Below are 20,375 nucleotides of genomic sequence, written 5' to 3' on the forward strand. Positions count from 1 at the left end.
GTGTGTTGTCGTTCTGAAGGAACTCTCGGTGACAGTCTCTCTTCTCACTAAAGGGTCTCTTTATTTACAGACACTGGGCTCTATGGCTGTTGACCCCAATTCAGCAGCAGTCACATTAGTAGGTGGGGAGACAGCAGTTAGTCTCAGCTCAGTTAGCCTTGTCTCCTTATACAGGTTTTTTGAGCAGTTGTTGTGAGGTTCTTTTTCGTAAGCTTTAATTTTTTTGAATAACTTGCCTTTCTTATATTTACTAAATTCATATGGCAGTAGGATACCAGTGCCTCCAAAGCTCTCACAATACTAAAGATAGCTTTCAAATGCAAGGAGTAGCTAGGAAGGAAAATAACAAAGTAGATGTTTGCTAATCAAGGGAGATGTCACTTTATTTTTAAAATGTTTTCATGAGGTACATTCACTTAATACTAGGTAATCATACTAGTTAATGCAATAAATATTGTTTGCTCCATGTTGTAGGCCAGCTACCCTTCCCCTATCATATACTTTAGTTAATAGTTTTCAACCTTGGCTGTTCATTAGAATCAACCCAGAAAGCTTTCAAAAATCTCATTGATTACAACTTTTCAGGAGCATATCTGTCTTAAATAGGTATTTCTGTTTAAAAACACCCCCCCACCCCAAACTACTCAGGGTAGCTTTAGAAGAAGAGATTTATCATAAAGATGTCTTGGAAACTTCAGTGAGGCAGCGTAATTGGATCTCATGCGTGACCAGAACTGAGAGACTCAGAACCAAAGATCTTCGGTCTCTAGGTCTTTCTTTTCTGTGTCTCTGGCTTTCTTTGTGTCTTTGTCTCCAGGCCTCTGTCTCCCTTCCTTCCTTAGCCGGGTGTGTGCTGCAGCTCTGCCGCCACACCACCTCCCTGCCGCTCCTCAGTGGCTGCACTTCTGTGCTGTGCCCTCCTCCCTCCCTCTCCTGTGACAGGCATGCAGGTGTGTGAATGTGTTTCCCTCTCACTGCCTCTGGAGCGTGTGTGCTCTTTCGTATTCTTCAGGTCTTTGGTACTCTGTGTCTTCGTGGGCAGGCGTTTATGTCCTGCTGTCTTGGTGTGTGGGGCTGCGCATGGAAGGAAGTGCTCTCGAGTTCTCTGTGTCTCTGATTCACAGCCAGTATCTGATTATGTGTCTCTGCCAGTCTGTCCAGGTGGTTTCCCAAGAGCTTATCTGCTGTGTGTTTCTGCTTCTCTCTGTCATCTCTGCAGGCTTTATACTTGTTCATCAGAATATAATGCCCCAAATTGGTTTCTCTAGTCCCAGAGGCCTCAGAACTTTGTATCTCCAAGGAATCACCACCTTTCCACTTGATGTGTCTTGATTTGAGTTTGTTTTAAAAACTTGTGGTTTTGAAATAATTTTAGATTTACGTAAGTATTGCAAAGATAGTACAGTTTCCTTACAGCCTTTACCTAGTTTCCCTTAATGTTGTCATCTTAAACAACTGAGGTACTTTTCGCAGAGCTACGCGGTTAACACCGGTACAATATTATTCACTAAACTACAGACCTTACTTGGATTTTACTAGTTTTTCTTAATTTGAATTTTTAAAGAAGGGAATGTGGCACAGTTAGCATTCACTTTCTATATTTAACCCAATCTGTGTAGGGAGGGATGGGGGCTGATAATGGCTGCTAAGCCATCTTTCTATGAGGGCACTTGCACAGAAGTACGGGGGCGCAAGAGCTGAGCACCCTTCAGGGTGTCTACCAAGTGTAAGTTTACAGTGAAATTCATCTTGAGTATTTTTACCTACATTTCCTGCAAATAGGAATAATTTTGGGGTATGATTACTCCAAATTGATGAAAACAAGTTTATTCTGTTAAATATATCATTTAATTACCAGTTAAAGCAATTTTGCATTAAAGGACTTCAGCATTTTGGGTAGATATTTATATTAACCAGAGAAAGTATTATCTGCTTTTATGTTTAAGGAAATTATAAGTATGTATTTATTAATGCCCATCATTAATTTTTAAAAAATTTTTCTACAAAGTCTTATTTGTACAGAAGTTAGAGTAGAAAAATAAAGATGAATTCTCCCCCCCCATAATATGTTAAAATATACATGGCTATAAATACTTCAGACGTCTTTAAAACTTTAAAAATGTTTATTTTGTAATACCAATAAAACTTTTAAGAAGCTTTGAGATTTAGTTTACATCTCTTGATATCAAATACTTAAGCATTTTTTTTATTGCCAAGTAATAGAAGAATTCAAGTTGTTTCCCTTGATTCTGATTTTCTTAGAAAATATATAACTTCACTTTAATTCTTACTGCATCTTTCTTAGAGGCCTGCTGTCAGGATGATGCTTTATTATATAATTTAGCATAGTCAGGCAGTGTAATATTGATTATACATAGCGGTTGGGAAAATGTGTAACTTATCTACATGATGTGAAACAACCAAAACTTAAATGGATTTTGTGCAAATGTATTTCTGTTATGGATAAAATAGTCAATTATTTTTTATAAAGTTTCTCTTCTTCTCAACTTTGTTCCTTGGTATCTTTAACATTATTCTGTAGTAGCCTGTCAGCCATCAACTGCTGGTATAAAGCTGCTTTTCAAATGAATTAGCCAAATTTCTTGGAGGTTTTTAAAATTATGGTAACCTAGTGTTATAATTGCCCTGCACCTTCATGTGACTTAGCTTAACCTTATTGCTTTAGCTCAGCAGATATCTCAATAACATTAAGGAACAGAGGGGATGATGCCTATAGAGCCAATGTGTACGGTGACTCTATAATTGTGCAACAGCACATCAGCATGGATGGAAGTCGATCTTATAAACTGAAAAGTGAAACAGGTTTGCTATGAATTTCTCTTTATTTCATATAAAGTATTAGTAAACATCCAGTTAAAAAGAGTTAAGTGATTGTGCTGGTATCATTGAGAGGACACTTCTCATCTCTTGAAACTGCTTTCTTGCAAGAGGATTGGTTGGTTGCATGTATGTATACACACACGTATATATCCGTACATAGTTGCTTTACCGCAGGGCATTCTACAGCAAAAGCATGATTAGCAGAATTTGGGTCTGTTTGAAACAGGCTGTGATAAGTCATTTTGATCTCACTTGTAGACTTCTTTTCACCCCCATAGTTTCTGTCACATGTGGAAAGAGAAAGTTAGCCAAAAGTAGAAAAAGACATAAAGGAAGAGGAGGTGGGTGTGGAGAGTTACTTAAAGAGACAGGTGAGAAGGAAAAGGAAATGTTTAGCTATAGGAAGAAGAGAAGTACCTGCCACTGCATTTGTGTGCTTCTGCCTCCTGCGTACTTGTGTCATAACAAGTGTGTCACCCCAGTTCATTCAGATGTGTGTATGTGCAGTGGTACCTTTCTTGATGACATCAGGAAAACTAGTTAACATTTATGTTTATAAATAATTGCTCATTTTTAAAAACGTATTATTGCCCTAGAAACAGTCTGGTCATCTTGTGTTTCTCATAACTAGGCGCCTTGGTTTCCACTAGGAAAGAAGAACTGATTGGAATTCTTGATCATTTTAACATACAGGTAATTTCTAAATTTGTGTTTCAGATTAATAAATACAACTGGTTACTTTTTTGTGTGGTTTCATTTGTGGTGTGGAAAGAATTTAAATGGCCTCATATAAGTAAATTGACCACAGGACAAATATATTTAACTATGGTTAGTGAAGTTCCTTAAGGCTTCCTAGTTCAACAGGAACCTTCAATATATAATATAACATCTTTAATTTGACAGAACACACAAGAATATCTTGTCTATACTAGTATGTGCCAAAAGTTATGTTAATCAAATTTATGTTATAAAGTTTCTTTGCTTTCTGCTGTCCAAGTCAGAATAGCATCATAGTTTCCTAAACTCAGTTGCTAAATTTTTGTAGAAAGGAAGTTTATTCTAGCCATATAAAGAAAGCATTTCTTTATGTATTTTGGAGTTATTTCATTATACCTATAGGAGACAAGGCTTGATTCCATTCTGCTAAGATACTTTGACTGAATAATTGGAAATGGGGCTCATATAGTCCTATAACATTAGCACTGGAGTTGTCTTTGGAGGTCATGTAACCTGGACCCTTTATTTTGTAGGTGAGAAACTGGGAGCCAGCAAAAGTAAACTTGCACTTACAGTTGTCTAGGCGTGGGTACTGGTTGAGCCTGCCTTGGGATCCAGACATCCCTGTTCCATTCTAATGCTCTATCCATTGTATCACCCTGCCTTATTCCAGAATTAAGAACACCAAGAGTAGTCACCAAGGAAAAAGAATAATTATGAGTATGGGTCTCTTTCCCAGTTTGGTTTAGAACAGGTTGTCCAGAAAAACTTTGTGTAATGGTACAAATATTCTGTATTATGGTGTCCAATGGGGTGGCCACTAGCTACTTGAGCACCTGAAATGTGTGACTGAGAAATCAAATGTTTTATTGTATTTTACGTAAGTGTCAAATGCTGCATGTGGCTAGTAGCTTGCATATTGGGCAGCACAGGTTCAGAAAAATAATTAGTAAAATCTGGAGAAAAGCAGATACAGCAAATAAATTTGAGACTAGAACACAGGTCAATTTGTTAAGTAAAATCAGGAAAACCAAAAGTTAGAGTGTATGCTCTTGCACTGCTGGTGGGAATGTGAATTGGTTCAGCCACTATGGAGAACAGTATGGAGGTTCCTTAAAAAACTACAAATAGAACTACCATATGACCCAGCAATCCCACTACTGGGCATATACCCTGAGAAAACCAAAATTCAAAAAGAGTCATGTACCAAAATGTTCGTTGCAGCTCTATTTACAATAGCCCGGAGATGGAAACAACCTAAGTGCCCATCATCGGATGAATGGATAAAGAAGATGTGGCACATATATACAATGGAATATTACTCAGCCATAAAAAGAAACTAAATTGAGCTATTTGTAATGAGGTGGATAGACTTAGAGTCTGTCATACAGAGTGAAGTAAGTCAGAAAGAAAAAGACAAATACCGTATGCTAACACATATATATGGAATTTAAGAAAAAAAAAATGTCATGAAGAACCTAGGGGTAAGACAGGAATAAAGATGCAGACCTACTGGAGAACGGACTTGAGGATATGGGGAGGGGGAAGGGTGAGCTGTGACAGGGCGAGAGAGAGCCATGGACATATACACGCTAACAAACGTAGTAAGGTAGATAGCTAGTGGGAAGCAGCCGCATGGCACAGGGATATTGGCTCGGTGCTTTGTGACAGCCTGGAGGGGTGGGAGGGAGGGAGACGCAAGAGGGAAGACATATGGGAACATATGTATATGTATAACTGATTCACTTTGTTATAAAGCAGAAACTAACACACCACTGTAAAGCAATTATACCCCAATAAAGATGTTTAAAAAAAAAAAAAGTTAGAGTGTATGGATTCACAGGTGTTGGGAAAGTCTCGAAGGGCATCCAGTGTAGTATCACACTGCATGCTTACCCTGTGCGCAGTCTCCACCAGATGTTCCTTCAGCGGGTACTTGAGTGGGTAGTAGTGGGGAAATGACGTCTGCCTGAGGCTGCTGATTCCGTCTGTAGGTGGCTGTGTTTATTAGAAAGTTGTTGTTAATGGGAAAAGTTGAATAAAGTCAGTTTCTCTAAGCTCCCACTTCCTTGGGGAATATAAAATATGTTTCTTTTCTTTTGAAATATTTGAAGATTGTTATCATAACTCCATTAGTCCTCTTGTACAATTCGGTTAACTAAAGATTCAAGTTCATTGATCAAAATATGAAAGGTCTAGAGTTACACTTACTGAGTAACCACTAACCACATGTGATGGATATTGAGCCCTCAAAATGTGGGTAGTCCAGATGGAGGTGTGCTCTAGTATGAAGTGCACACTGGAGGTTGAAGACTTAATGCAAAGGAATAACTCAGTTTTCATACTGATTACATGTTAAAGTGATAATATTTTAGATATATTAGATTAAAAATATACTAAAATTAATTTCACCTGTCTCTTTCTATCTTTTTAATGTAGCTACTAGAAAACTTAATTATATGTGTGGTTTGCATTGTATTTCCATTGGACAGTGCTGGCCTAGAATTACCAGGAGGAAGGAGAGTGTTAGTCTTTAAGTACCTGATTATATTTGTCCCCTGTGCCTCTTCTTACTTTTTCTCTGAAGTTTACCTGTGTGCGCTTGCCTTTTGCTTACTCCAGGGTCTTGATGGGTAAAGCTGCCAGATTTCTAAATAATCTCTGGAGTAGTATAGAAACGAGGAACCCCATTTCAGAGGCTGTAGAAAAAAGAATATGAACTTTGGTGAAGCTGTTAATCCAAAGCTGGTGATAAAATGTCTGTCATTAAAGCTAGTGCATTAGGTCTTAGTTTTAAGAAGTCAGATACTGTGTGAAATTAAGATACCACACAGACCTTGTTAAAAAAAATACGTGGCAATCAGCATCTGGTCTGAGAAAAAGGTGATATGTAGAGGTTTCTTTATAACTACATAAATGTTTTTTATCATCTTAGAAGATAAGACCCAAAAATCCTGCTTAACAGAAAGGTTTTCACCAGTGGTATACTAAATAAAGTACAATCAGTATTTTACAGATGGTAAATGAAGGAGTTAAGCACTTTTTCCTTTATAGTGGTCCTTCATGTTCTATACCTTATAAACAAGATTATTTTCTAACATATAAATTACTTTGTTATTAACACCAAAGATATAAATGAGAAATGAACTTGAATCTTTTTGAAACAAGTTGAATTAAAAAAAATTTTTTTTTCAACTCCACTTTGAACTGTTATTATATTGTTATTTTAGCTGTACTTTAATTTGTTAGCCAGAGGTAGTTTAATTCAAGTAATGGCTTATTTAAAATGACTTCTCCTTCAAAAGATAGAAGTGATCCCAGTGTTTCCATTTGTTTTACAGTATCCTCATGAAGAAATGACAGGGTATAGGAACTGTGAAGAACTGCTGTACAAAAAATAAACAATACTCGTCATTATAGTTCTGATTAGAGGTGACTGAGTTGGACTTCTTGTGTTTAGTTGGAGGAAATAACTAACTTGCCTGCGGCTACATAGGAGGTTCAGACAGAGCCAACTAAGAACCCAAGTCAGCTGACTCTCATGCTAGAGCTCTTCCAGCTCTGTGGTCTGATGATTAACCAGTAGCATAGGAGTGGTACTCTACAAACAGTGAAAGGAATGAAAACTTGCTAAAAAAACACACTTCTTTAGAAAGTTCTTGTGCTTGTGGCCTCATGTAATGGCAGAATATTTAATTTTGGCTGTAGTACTGATATTTATTTTAATATAATGAAATTTTGAAATATTTTCTCTCTCTTAGGTCACTTGTAATGGATATTTTAGTTCATTTCTCTTTAAGGAACTAAAATGAAATATTTAAAGATAATCATTTCTTTGTTTGTTTGTTTCAGGTAGATAATCCAGTTTCTGTCTTAACGCAAGAGATGAGCAAGCAGTTCTTGCAGTCTAAAAATGAGGGAGACAAATACAAAGTAAGATGCACCAAAGTAAACATAAACCTAACCAAAAAGAATACATTTATAGATTAGGCATCTATACTGAACATTAATCTTGGTCACATAGTAAATATCGAGGATTTTTTTAAGTCACTATTTAGAGTAATATTGTAGGACTAATTTAGGAACTTGTTAAGTAAGATGGAAGTATAATTTTCTTGGTAAATCCTTGCTTTAACTTCTTTGCTTTTAATTCTGAAAGAGAATGAATTCTAAAATATATGTTTATGGAAATACAAGGGAATGATTGCCCAAACATACATAATAACTTTTAAACGTTAGATTATTTTAAACATTTTAAAAATTAATTAATTTATATATTTATTTTTGGCTGCGTTGGGTCTTCGTTGCTGCACGCGGGCTTTCTCTAGTTGCGGCGAGTGAGGGGCTACTCTTTGTTGTGGTGCGCGGGCTTCTCATTGCGGTGGCTTCTCTTGTTGCAGAGCACGGGCTCTAGGCGCGTGGGCTTCAGTATTTCTGGCACGCGGGCTCAGTACTTGTGGCTCGCGGGCTCTAGAGCACAGGCTCAGTACTTGTGGCATGCGGGCGTAGTTGCTCTGTGGCATGTGGGATCTTCCCGGACCAGGGCTCGAACCCGTGTTCCCTGCATTGGCAGGCGTATTCTTAACCACTGTGCCACCAGGGAAGCCCCTATTTAAAACTTTTTAAAAAGCCAACAAAATATATGACTACTACTACAGCTTACAGTGTGACTTTTGAATGGGTTTTGGTATTCCCTATGCTAAAAAATTATGATGCATTAAGATCAAGGATACTGGGACATCCCCGGTGGCACAGTGGTTAAGAATCCGCCTGCCAATGCAGGGGATATGGGTTCGAGCCCTGGTCCAGGAAGATCCCACATGCCGCGGAGCAACTAAGCCCGCGCACCACAACTACTGAGCCCGCATGCCAGAACCACTGAAGTCCGTGTGCCTAGAGCCCATGCTCTGCAACAAGAGAAGCCACCATAATGAGAAACCTGCACACTGCAATGAAGAGTAGCCCCTGCTCTCCACAATTAGAGAAAGTCTGCGTGCAGCAACGGAGACCCAATGTACTGACTTGCTTAAGTATGTTTTTAATGTCTTTTTACATAAGTGGTCTAAAAGTTTTTAGAGAACAAATTCTTCTTTTTTTCATAGTCCCGTGGAAGTTTACCAACTCCTAATTGTGTTTTTCTTGTTGTTGATATAGTTCTTTATGAAAGCAACCCAACTGGAACAAATGAAGGAAGATTATTCATACATCATGGAAACCAAAGAAAGGACAAAGGAGCAGATAAATCAAGGAGAAGAGGTTTGTAAACACTTAATGCATTTATTTTAGAGATCAGTCAAATTCCTATAGTACTTATCAGGTAAATGGTATTGTAAAATTATATACCTACATATCTATATATGTATATCTATATAAAACTAGTAACATTTTTATAGTACTCTGTCAACTATAACAAGTGTGATTTTTTACATTCAGGGTATTTATTAGCCTTTACTTTTTTGTTTTATAATAATGGGTATGTCCATGTCTTAATTCTTCTATGAGGCTATAAAGTAGAGGACAGGGTAGTATCTAACATACTTATCCCTTAGTTCCACAATAAGATATCACTGATTCCCACTCGGAAGTAGTTTAAAAACTATGTTTCTTCTGATGGGAATATAAGCACAAGCCTCAAGTTGGTATTAAACATAATATGCATTTATCATTATATACAATAGATAACTCTTTCATTACACTGGTAAAATGTTAACATTCTTTAAGCACTGATAGCTTGGTAGCAGCTGTCACATCAGTATTCACCAGCTTGGCAGCCATGTGAATGTGCTTGAATTTGAAATCACTCAAGCCAATGTGACTTTTTTACTTAGGTTTGTTTTTACATCTGCTATAGTTTGTTCTTGTACTTTCTTCTTCTGATTCTTGAAGAGCAAACCTTTGTTTGATAATCAGAGATCTCAGAGTTATAAGGCTTTATGTTTCAGCTGTTCATCCAGTACATTAAGTCCCACCAATTTTTGTATGATTCTGTATCTTTTTCTTTTGTCCCTTAATCAGTTTTATACAGTCAGTTGCTTTCAGCAACTTTTTAGCATGTTCTTTTGAGATAGAATTGTATTAATGATTGACCCAAGTCAACTTTATTAGATGTTGCACTGACCTTTTTACTTCAAGTTTTTGAGGCATACATATTTAAAATTGGGTTTATAGTTATATGGTTCATTAAGTGAAAACTGAAAAAGCAAAGATGAGTATATTTATTTTTATTCCCCACATTATTTCTTCAAACCTGGGGTATGTGATAGTGTGCAAGGATGTACTATAAACCACAGAATTGATGATGGAGTATCAGTGTTATTGGAATGTCAATGTTATTATTGGGGAAAGGAAATATTGTATATTCAAGCAAATGTACATAGTATATATTAACATCTATTATTTTAAAAACAGTAAATCAGGACTTTGAAGAAATTTGTTTGCTTCAGACAGCTTGGTGTTTAAATACCCACTTTCTTCATGGTATACTTTGTCATAAGCAATTGAAGATACTTTGTTTATGAAGTTTAAGAAGCGCATCCCTATATCATGTATCAGAGTTGCTTATGCATAATATGCACTTAATAGGAAATTTTTTCCTAATTAGTTAAATGCACTATATTCTCAAAATAAGCTCTGGATTTGAATAGTTTAATCTTTAAGAAGTAGAATGTGACCTAACACAACATTGTAAATCAACAGTACTTCAATAAAAATTTAAAAAACAAACAAAAAAAACCCCAAGCCAACGAAAAAGGATACAGTGGGAGATACAAATGAAAAAGTCAAAAAAAAGAAATAGAATGTGAAGATTAGAAACTGGAAGTCATTCAGCCATCAAATATTAAGTTCCTGCCATGTGCCTGCTAGCATTGGGCTTTGGTCATGACCATATAATGGCAAATACATACCAGGATTCTTGGGGTCGTACACCTAACTATTCAGCAGAAAGCAGATGGTAGATAATTGACTATGGTGAGCACTACTAAAGGAGTTAAAGATTAGTTTGTGCAAAAGCACTTAATAGGATACTGGCAACAGGGGTTAGGGACAAGGCAGGGGCAGTGGGAGAGGTATAGCCGTTAAGTAAGTAATGTCTGAGGTAAGAACTGAAGGGTGAATAATACCAGGCAAAGGATGGTGAGAGTGAGGAAGTGTGTTCCAAGAAATAAGCATGAATGGAGTCTTGGGCAGGAGAGCATGTGGTGGTTTTAAACAGCTGAAAGAATTCTACATTGTCTAAAGTAGAGAACACAAGCATGAGAGTTAAGAGGCCAGACTGCGGAAGACCTTGTAAAACCTCAGGGCAGTACAACACATGGAAGTGGATGGCTTGATTAAATGTATATTTTCAGTAGATCACTCTGCTGCAGAAGAGAGCGAACTGCTGTAAGGAAAGAACAAACAGAGAGGAAAGGTATTGCCTCTCTTTGAAGGTAATACCTTCAATAAGGAAGGTATTACCGTTGTTCAAACAGATGATGGTGATGGAAGTTAGGGTAGTGGCAGTGGTAGTGTAGAGAAGAGCTTTGAAATGGTTTGGGCCAGTGCTCTGTGGACATGTAGGGTGGTGGTGAAAACAGAAGCCAGAGAGAACTGAAGAGCTGGAGATAATTTTCATGAAACTTGGGTGGAAAGGGAAGACGGCTTTTAGAGGAAGAGGTGGTATCCAGGGGTGGATATTGGTGTTTTTGTTTGTAAATTGGAAAGATAAGTAAGTAAAGTTTTAAATATGATCATGGAAAGGAGTCAGTGAGGAGGATTAAGTGGAAAAAAGATGAAAAAGATGGGATGAAAAATCGACTAATTTAGACCTCTTGAGAAGGCAGAAGGGGGGTGAGTAGGATGTAAGTTAAGAGATAGGGACTGGACTTAAGTATTATGAAGCCACCTCTTCCGTTTTAGCAGGAGGAAAAGACTGCTTTAGGTTTATATATATGGCTGTTGAACACTGGAGACGGTTTCTTTCTGATAGCTTCTGAATTCTGTGAAATAGACATCAGGGAGAATGAGTAAGGGATTAGGGTGGCAGTTATATGAGGTTCGAAGAGAGTGATGATGGAGTGAAATAATCCTGAAGAATGGGAAAGTGACTTAGATAGGGAAACACACTAAGATCCATAGTGAAGACCCTAGTTGAACATGGAAACCATGAATGAAGAGGAGAGGCTGTCAACCCAGGTGTGCAGCTTTAGAAGCTGTTCATACGTCACTAGAGTTGGTTTTTGCTTTATTGATTAATTATTAAGAGAAAACTTGGATAAGAAAAAATGTAACATTTGATCTTTAGAAATAAATTCCTTTTGAGCCTTACATTATCATTGGAATGGATCCTGGGTATACTTCGCCCAGGAGGACAGTCCAGTCTGTCTGTCAGGTAGGGAATTGATAGAAACTGAGTTTTGTCTATAGTTGTGTGGTCTTGAAACTTTTATTCCTTTGCTCTTCTTCATTTGAAGAGTATCTGGTCATTTTTATAGTGTAGAAATTAACAAAATAATTGTACTTAGTAAAAGTATACCAAAGAACCAAAAATATTTTTCATTTTTGCTTTAATTAAAGAAGTCATTTCCTAGCACATCTTTTTCAGTACTTGTTTAGGCAGTATTCAAAAGAAATACATTTGCGGAAAGTCTTGTCTCTTCAATGTTGTTAAGAAATATATTCTTTTTTCTTTTTTTAAGCGACTTACTGAACTAAAGCGCCAGTGTTTGGAGAAAGAAGAACGTTTTCAGAGTATTGCTGGTTTAAGTACAATGAAGACCAATCTGGAATACTTGAAACATGAAATGGCCTGGGCAGTGGTAATTTTCACTTAATTACCTATTCACACATATTTGTAATATACAGAATATACTTGGTTGTGGTTAGTCTTATATGTGACTTGCTATATAATTTCTTTTTAGGTCAATGAAATTGAAAAACAACTGAATGCTATCAGAGACAACATCAAAATTGGAGAAGATCGTGCTGCTAGACTTGAGAGGAAAACGGAAGAACAGCAGGTAATTATATTTTTTTTATACAGAGGTAGAAGGTGGTTGAGGGGTAAGTAAAGGGAGTAATTTTCTGTTGAGGGTTTCCACATGGACCTTTGTACCACAGAGCAGCCCTGCTCTTTATATTTACCTTGCCATTCTCTTGTTAACAGCTTTATTGAGATATGATTCATACACCATACAATCCACCCATTTAAAATTTACAGTTCATTGTTTCTTTTGTATATTCACAGGGTTGTACAGCCACCACTGGGGAATTTCTCTGCCGTCGTGCTGGAAGTAGATCTCCTAGCCTTTTCTTTCTTTATAGGATCCCCAGTGTACTCAGTGTGACTGACTTACATCTTAGTATTTTGTTCTACTTAGCTTACGAGCTTCCGGCTCCCAGGCTTAGTTGTAGTACAGGGTGTAATCTTTCCCACCTCAGTTTTTCCTGTCTACCCCTAAGCTAAGCAGGTCAGTCTTTTTCCTTTTAAGTGTTATAACATTAATCCGTGAAAGGTAATAGATGAATGTGTAAAAGTAACAGAAATGGTGAAGACGGTACATTTACTTAGTGATCTCTGGGCTGAATTTCTTATATTCCCTCTTCAGGTAGTAAATGGAAATTCAACCCCACCCACCTCTCTCACCTTAGATTTTCATTTCTGAGAGAATATTCTGAAATTTTCATTCAGTTCTTCTCAGTTTCATTTCTTAGCTTGTCATAGGGGAAGACCTTGTTGCTTTCCTCTTTAGATATTCCCCAGTCTAAAAGTGAAATCCAGTCTTAGTAATAAACACTCATTTTTTTTCAAGTAGGGAAAGGAAAATCTTGAGGTTGGATGATACTTAGTTCTGTGGCTATTTGCTCTACTTAAGTATTTGGGCATGCTGTGCAGTAAATGGTAAATTTCTGGAGGGTTTGGACTATCTTATATTCATATCCTTCCCACCATGTCTTACATAAAACCTTTCACATAGTATATGCTTGTTTATTGATTATAGAATAACTATTGAAGGGAAGGTTTCTGAAGAAATAGCGTCTAAAGCAGACTTTAAACTTGTATTAACCTAATTTAAACTGAAGATAGATGAATTATATTTAGTTTGTATAACACCTAGACCAACTTCAACTTTTATAAAAAACATAGAGATTATACTACTGATGTCTTAATAACAGAACTACACTACCATTCTATATAATGTTTCCTAAATAGCCTACATATTGACAATTCCCTAATCTGTATCTCCTAATCAAACTTTTATCCTGAGCACTTGGTTCAAATATTTGTCTTCCCATCTTTACCTACATGTTCCAGACACTTCAAACTTAGCAAGCATTTCTAGTTGAATAGCTGTGACAGACTTTATAGCTCACAAAGCCTGAAGTATACACTATCTCGCTCTTTCTAGAAAAAATTTGCTGATCTCTGATCTAAATAGTTCTCATATTTTTCCCTTCTAATCTATTCCTGTTTTCAGTGCGACATTTTGGTCCCTAATTATTTTTGTCCCAGAACATTACATTAACTTCTTACTGACATCATTTCCTTTCATTTTTCCCTTTACCTTGCCTTCCATGTGCTTCCAAAGTGATTGTACGTATAGATTTACATATAGTTTCGTTATAGATTTACATATAGTTTCATATCTTGTTTCCCTGTTATCTAGAGAATTAAGTTGTTAGCTGATCATGGAATTCAAAGCCCTTCTACCCCTTCATCTCATCTCCCACCACTACCCTCTCAGTTCAAGCTCCAGAAATAATTTTAATTCCTAAAATGGTTTTAATGCCTTTCCACATGCTTTTCCAACTCCCTGTAACACCTTTCCCCAGCTTTTTTCCTGGTACATTTTGATTAATCTTCCAAGTTGCAGCTCAAATGCTTCTTTGAAGGCATTCCTAACTTTTTCTGACAGACCTATAAATTCTTCCTCGTGCTTTCACAATTACAAATATACATACCCTACTTAAGCATTATTGCGTCCAAACTGCATGATCTATTTGCATGTTTGTTTCTCTGCTAAATTGTGTCTGTCTCCCTTTAATTGTGTTACTTGAAGACAGTTGTTACTATATCTTTGTATCCCCAGAAGATAGCACGTTTATTGGAAAGCTAAATGTGGAATTAAAATATATTTTAGCATTTCAAATTATTAGAGAAATGCAAATCAAAACTACAATGAGGTATCACCTCACACCGGTCAGAATGGCCATCATCAAAAAGTCTACAAATAATAGATGCTGGAGGAGGTGTGGAGAAAAGGGAACCCTCCTGCACTGTTGGTGGGAGTGTAAATTGGTGCAGCCAGTATGGAGAACAGTATGGAGGTTCCTTAAAAAACTAAAAGTAGAGTTACCATATGGCCCAGCAATCCCACTCCTAGGCATATATCCAAAAAAGATGAAAACTCTAATTAAAAAAGATACATGCACCTCAGTGTTCATAGCAGCACTGTTTATAATAGCCAAGACATGGAAGCAGCCTAAGTGTCCATCAACAGATGAATGGATAAAGAAGATGTGGTACACACACACACACACACACACACACACTGGAATATTACTCTGCTATAAAAAATAATGAGATAACTGCCATTTGCAGCAACATCGGTGGACCTAGAGATTATCATACTAAGTGAAGTAAGTCAGACAGAGAAAGACAAATATTACATGATATCACTTATATGTGGAATCTAAAAAATGATACAAATGAACTTATTAACAAAACAGAAACAGCCTCACAGACATAGAAGCCAAATTTATGGTTACCAAAGGGGCAAGGGGTGAAGGGTAAATTAGGAGTATGGGTTTAATGTATACACACCACTATATATAAAATAAACAACAAGGGCTTACTGTATAATACAGGGAACCTATATTCAATATCTTGTAATAACCTATAATGGAAAAGAATCTGAAAAAGAATAGATAGATAGATAGATAGGTACCTATATATATATCTATGTATATGTATAACTGAATCACTTTGCTATACACCTGAAACTAACATAATATTGTAAATCAACAATATTTCAATTAAAAAATACATATTTAACACTTTATATAATTATGTTTGTTTACCTAATTAATGTCTCGAGTTTAGTTAGAGCAAAATTAAGTTTATTTGAAATGTGAGCCATATACAATTATTTTTTTATTTTTTCTGTTTATTGGAGAAAAATAAAATATCCTCCAACGATGTTATTTTCTTAAAGGTCAGACTTAATGAAGCAGAAAAAAAGTACAAGGATATTCAAGATAAACTAGAAAAGATTAGTCAAGAGACAAATGCACGAGCACCAGAATGTATGGCATTGAAAGCAGATCTTACTTCTAAGAAAAGGGCCTATAATGAAGCTGAGGTGAGAGAAATTTTCCAGTATTAAAAATTGCATATCAACTATAAATACTGTTCATTTATTTTTAAAAGTAGAGGTTTTTGTAATTGTGTTGCTTTCAGACTTTAGAAAATGTAATAATTTCATATGGCTATATATGTATGTTGTTTTAAAAATATATTTCTGCATATATTCAACCTCTGATTTGACAATTTGGCAAAAGTGGTCTTGAATGGGGTATTTGTGTTTTCATTTTACTAAAGTATGTCTAATTTTTTTTAGGTTTTATACAACCATTCCCTAAATGAGTATAGAGCGTTAAAGAAAGATGATGAGCAGCTTTGCAAAAGAATTGAAGAACTGAGAAAAAGGTAAGATAGTTACTTTGCAATTTTCACAGTTATCTCATTTTGTAATAAAGTAATCCAGCTGAAATGGAATATTTTATTTTCTGTATTATTGCTAAAGGAATTTTATCACATTGCTTTATGTTTTTTTTTTTTGTTTTTTGTTTTTTGTTTTTTTTTTGCGGTACGCGGGCCTCTCACTGTCGTGGCCTCTCCCATTGCGGAGCACAGGCTCCGGACTCGCAGGCTCAGCGGCCATGGCTCACGGGCCCAGCCACCCCGCGGCATGTGGGATCTTCCTGGACTGGGGCACAAACCCATGTCCCCTGCATCGGCAGGCGGGCTCTCAACCACTGCGCCACCAGGGAAGCCCTGCTTTATGTTTTTTAAATGTTAGGTTTTTCATTGAACATTTTCCACTTTGTATTATTTACCATTAGTGCTGATCAGTCTTTGGAACCTGAACGGTTGGAAAGGCAAAAAAAAATATCTTGGTTAAAAGAAAGAGTAAAGGTCTTACAGGATCAAGAAAGTTCAGTCAATCAAGAGATCGAACAATTTCAGCAAGCCGTAGAAAAGGACAAAGAAGAACATACCAGAATTAAGTAAGTGTCCACATTCTTATACTTTTTTCAGTTATTTGAACATCATCTAGTTTTCCTCTTTATATGAAAAGAGAATACATGTTTTTTTTGTTGTTCTTCTTCTTCCTCATAATAAGGGATCTTTTAAAATCACTTTCCTAATAAGACTTCTTAAACCTGTAGAATTGGGCAGTTTCTGGGATTTCTAGTCCTCGTCACGATTGCATTTTTTTTTTTTTTTCCATGCTAAGTTTTGAGGTCTTCTGACTATTTTTTCCTGGGAACACAGTTGTTTGAAAAAATGAAAAAATCCGCTTTTAGTTTTTAGGGCAGCTGTGTCATTCGCTGGTATGCAGGTATTAGGGGGAAAGACTGAGTATTTCTGTTTAACTGTATCACATATCTGTTTTGTTTTTCCACTTGTATTTTGTAGGAGAGAAGAGTTAGATGTGAAGAATACACTGAACTATAATCAGAGGCAACTGAAAGAATTGAAAGACAGTAAAACTGATCGACTGAAAAGATTTGGCCCTCATGTTCCAGCTCTTCTGGAAGCCATAGATGACGCTTACAGACGGGGGCATTTTACCTATAAACCTGTAGGCCCTTTAGGTATTTGTCAGCAATTAGTCAGTATATAATAAAAATTAGAAGTACATTTTTATTTTCTGGAAGGAGTCTATTGAATATAATTTTAAAACGCTGTTATTGAAGAACCATGTAGTTATATGTAGACTTTGTACATATTTTAAGAAATAATGATAAAATCACTTTAAACTTTGTAACTTTGCTTTTATATATTTTAAGCATAAAAAAGCCAAAAGAAAGAGAACTTAGGAAAAGGAAAAGTAATTGTAGAGTTGAATAATCTGCTTTTGATTTTTTTTTGAATGAATAAATCAATGAACTAATTTGCATGTAATTGATTAGTAGGAAAATTCAGTGATATCAAGATATAGTTAAAAGGCCAATCACCTGAGTTTTGTGTAAAACTTGATAAAATGACTTGTCTTTTTAAGTTTCTATTTAGGTTTGGACATTACTTCTAAGTCCTCTTTCAACTATAAGCCTGAGGTTATTTAGTTACCCTCATATATACATGAGAAAAAAAAATCAATTGAGTTCTGAGGAGCTATCTCTAATTCTGTACATCATTAGGTGAAAATGATGCTATAAATATAAATATACTTTTTTAGTAAAGTACTGTATAAGGACAGTATTATGTACTGTATTAAGTATTGTAGTAATGTCTCTTCATTTAAATGACATGTGCATCTATACCAGGATCCATTTCAGTAGATGAGGTATTTTTTTCCCTCTCTAAATCTAAAATTTCAGTATTAATCAGCTTTACAGAAAATAGTGAAGAGTCTATAACCCTTTTGGCTTGATTTTCAAAACACCATTCAGAGGCTGGAATAGTATTTTATATATATACACATAGGAGAAATACTGTTGATTTACATCAGAGCAAGACAGCTTTTCACAGGACTTGGTGGGTTTTCTCCCCAGTGTATCCAGTGGGATGGGGTATTTCCCATTTGGTTAAAATGAGATCTATAATATCATTTAAATTGCTTCATAGGAAAATATTTTAAAGTCATTTATGAACTATTATAAAGATAGTTACATTAACATTTCAAGTATTTATGGGCTTTTAATAATTTTCTCTCACTTTTAGGAGCTTGCATTCATCTTCGGGACACTGAGCTTGCTTTGGCCATTGAATCTTGCTTGAAAGGACTTCTGCAAGCCTATTGTTGCCATAATCATGCTGATGAAAGAGTGCTTCAGGCACTGATGAAAAGGTTTTACTCACCAGGGACCTCACGGCCACAGATAATAGTTTCTGAGTTTCGGAATGAGGTGTATGATGTAAGACACAGGTAAGGCATCAGTAATTAAATACTGTTTCTGGTTTTGCTTAGTTACGTGCAAGCTCAGAAAGAGTTAAAACATTTTTAATGCTAACCATATCTGCACTCCTGATTTGTAAAATTCCATCAAGCCACGTCTTTAATTTGAATCTTAGGCATTGGAGATACATAGATAAATGAGAGATACTCCCTGCCTTTAAGGTCCTCACATGAGATCTGTTTGGGGAGACATACTGGGAAGTAGACGTTGTGTGGCTTAGAAATTGTACTGAAGAGGGAAATGGTGCAGACCTGGCCACGTTAAGAGGGAGGGTGTACGGAAGAACTTTGGCACTCATTACTCACAGTTCAACTCTAGGTGGTTTACAGATTCCATAAAGAGCTGTGATTGTTTTCTTTAATGACCCTAACAAACCTCAAGGGCACCATACCCAAACTGCCTTCTTTGTTAGCTGCTGGCTAGCTAATCACTTTACTTTTAAAGATATACGTGTATGTGTGTGTGTGTTCCCACATATATGTAGTCCTCTCTCTATATCCCTATATATATATTCCTGTGTATATATATTCCTATTAACAGATTGTTTTAAAATTTCTTTTCTCTCCCACTCCACTTTTTCTTATAAATCCAATTTTTGCTTTTTTCAATTGCCTTATATTTGGAAACATTAAAAATGCCCTTCATTTTAAGCGTGTTTTTTCTATATTTAATTTGATTGTGGTATTTTTCCTTTTACTTGGCTTTATAAATCACGTTTTTATTAAAGCTTTCTTCTAAGCTTAATTAGGATCATCACATCATTTTGTCCTAATTCCTCTTACCAGTGAGGCTCACTGTGCTCGCCTAGAATTTGATGTGCGGTTTTTCCTTTGTCCCTCTCGTCCTCTTTAGGCTTTCTACATTATGTTGTTTAGTGAGCCTATTCCATACTTGTCCTTTCCTTGTCTCATTACTGACACGTTATTGCTACTATTCCTTCCTACTTTTAGTTTTCCTCGACTGATGTTACAGCATCTCTCAGCGGGCAACTAATTGTGATATAAACTAAATATGAAGTGCATCCCAGGGAAGTAGAGCAAAAGGAAGGGGTGGTTGTGACTGGGTGCTTTAGAGCAAGCTGGTGGGAGCAGCGCTGTCTAGCAGTGGCATGTGCCTGCTCCAAAATACTTGCTCCTTCCTAGCATAGAAACCTGTGCTTTCAGTGGACTGGCCAGAGCCTATGCTTCACCACAGTCCCCTTCCACGTCCCCTCCCTCTTAGACTCGGGCTCCCTATCCTCTCTCCCCTCACTCCCTGCATTGTTTCATTGGCACTGCTTGATGTTTCTAGAGCGCCCACCCCCTATTCTTTCCTATCTTTGTTTTTACTTCCACTTGAACTCTGTCCTAAGGTTACTATCCTATTTCTCTTCCTCTTTTTAACAGGAAAAACTTCTCAGAAGAGTCGTCTGTGTCACTAACTTCTCTCTTCCCCTTCTTTCTTGAACCTACTCCAGTCAAGTTTTTATAGCTTCATCACATACCAGAGCAGCTCTTGTCCAGGTGCCAGTGAGCCTTGCTTGGCTTGGTCCTGTCGTCCTTCCTTCCTACTCGCTGACTTGACCTACCAGCAGTATTTGATTCAGCTGATCGTTTAATTCTTCCTGAAACACTTTTTTTTACTTGGTCCCTAGGATGTCACTCTTCTTGTTT

General features: G+C 36.5%; 1 protein-coding gene across 2 annotated transcripts in view; it reads left to right on the forward strand.

Moving 5' to 3' along the window:
• Positions 1-20,375, forward strand: part of SMC6 (structural maintenance of chromosomes 6) — a 73,757-nt gene that overhangs the window by 16,545 nt on the left and 36,837 nt on the right. For both annotated transcript variants that reach the window (XM_022554110.3, XM_022554109.2), the window contains 11 exons: positions 2,687-2,823; positions 3,473-3,534; positions 7,411-7,491; positions 8,713-8,814; positions 12,237-12,356; positions 12,459-12,557; positions 15,753-15,899; positions 16,158-16,246; positions 16,663-16,827; positions 17,240-17,418; positions 18,488-18,692. In XM_022554110.3, coding sequence (XP_022409818.1) covers positions 2,687-2,823; positions 3,473-3,534; positions 7,411-7,491; positions 8,713-8,814; positions 12,237-12,356; positions 12,459-12,557; positions 15,753-15,899; positions 16,158-16,246; positions 16,663-16,827; positions 17,240-17,418; positions 18,488-18,692 — 1,386 coding nt within the window. The remainder of the gene's footprint in view (positions 1-2,686; positions 2,824-3,472; positions 3,535-7,410; positions 7,492-8,712; positions 8,815-12,236; positions 12,357-12,458; positions 12,558-15,752; positions 15,900-16,157; positions 16,247-16,662; positions 16,828-17,239; positions 17,419-18,487; positions 18,693-20,375) is intronic.

The sequence above is a fragment of the Delphinapterus leucas genome, chromosome 13 (genome assembly GCF_059928025.1).
Source record: "Delphinapterus leucas isolate spDelLeu-1000000601 "Yukka" chromosome 13, BTC_Dleu_Yukka2, whole genome shotgun sequence".
NCBI lineage: Eukaryota > Metazoa > Chordata > Mammalia > Artiodactyla > Monodontidae > Delphinapterus > Delphinapterus leucas.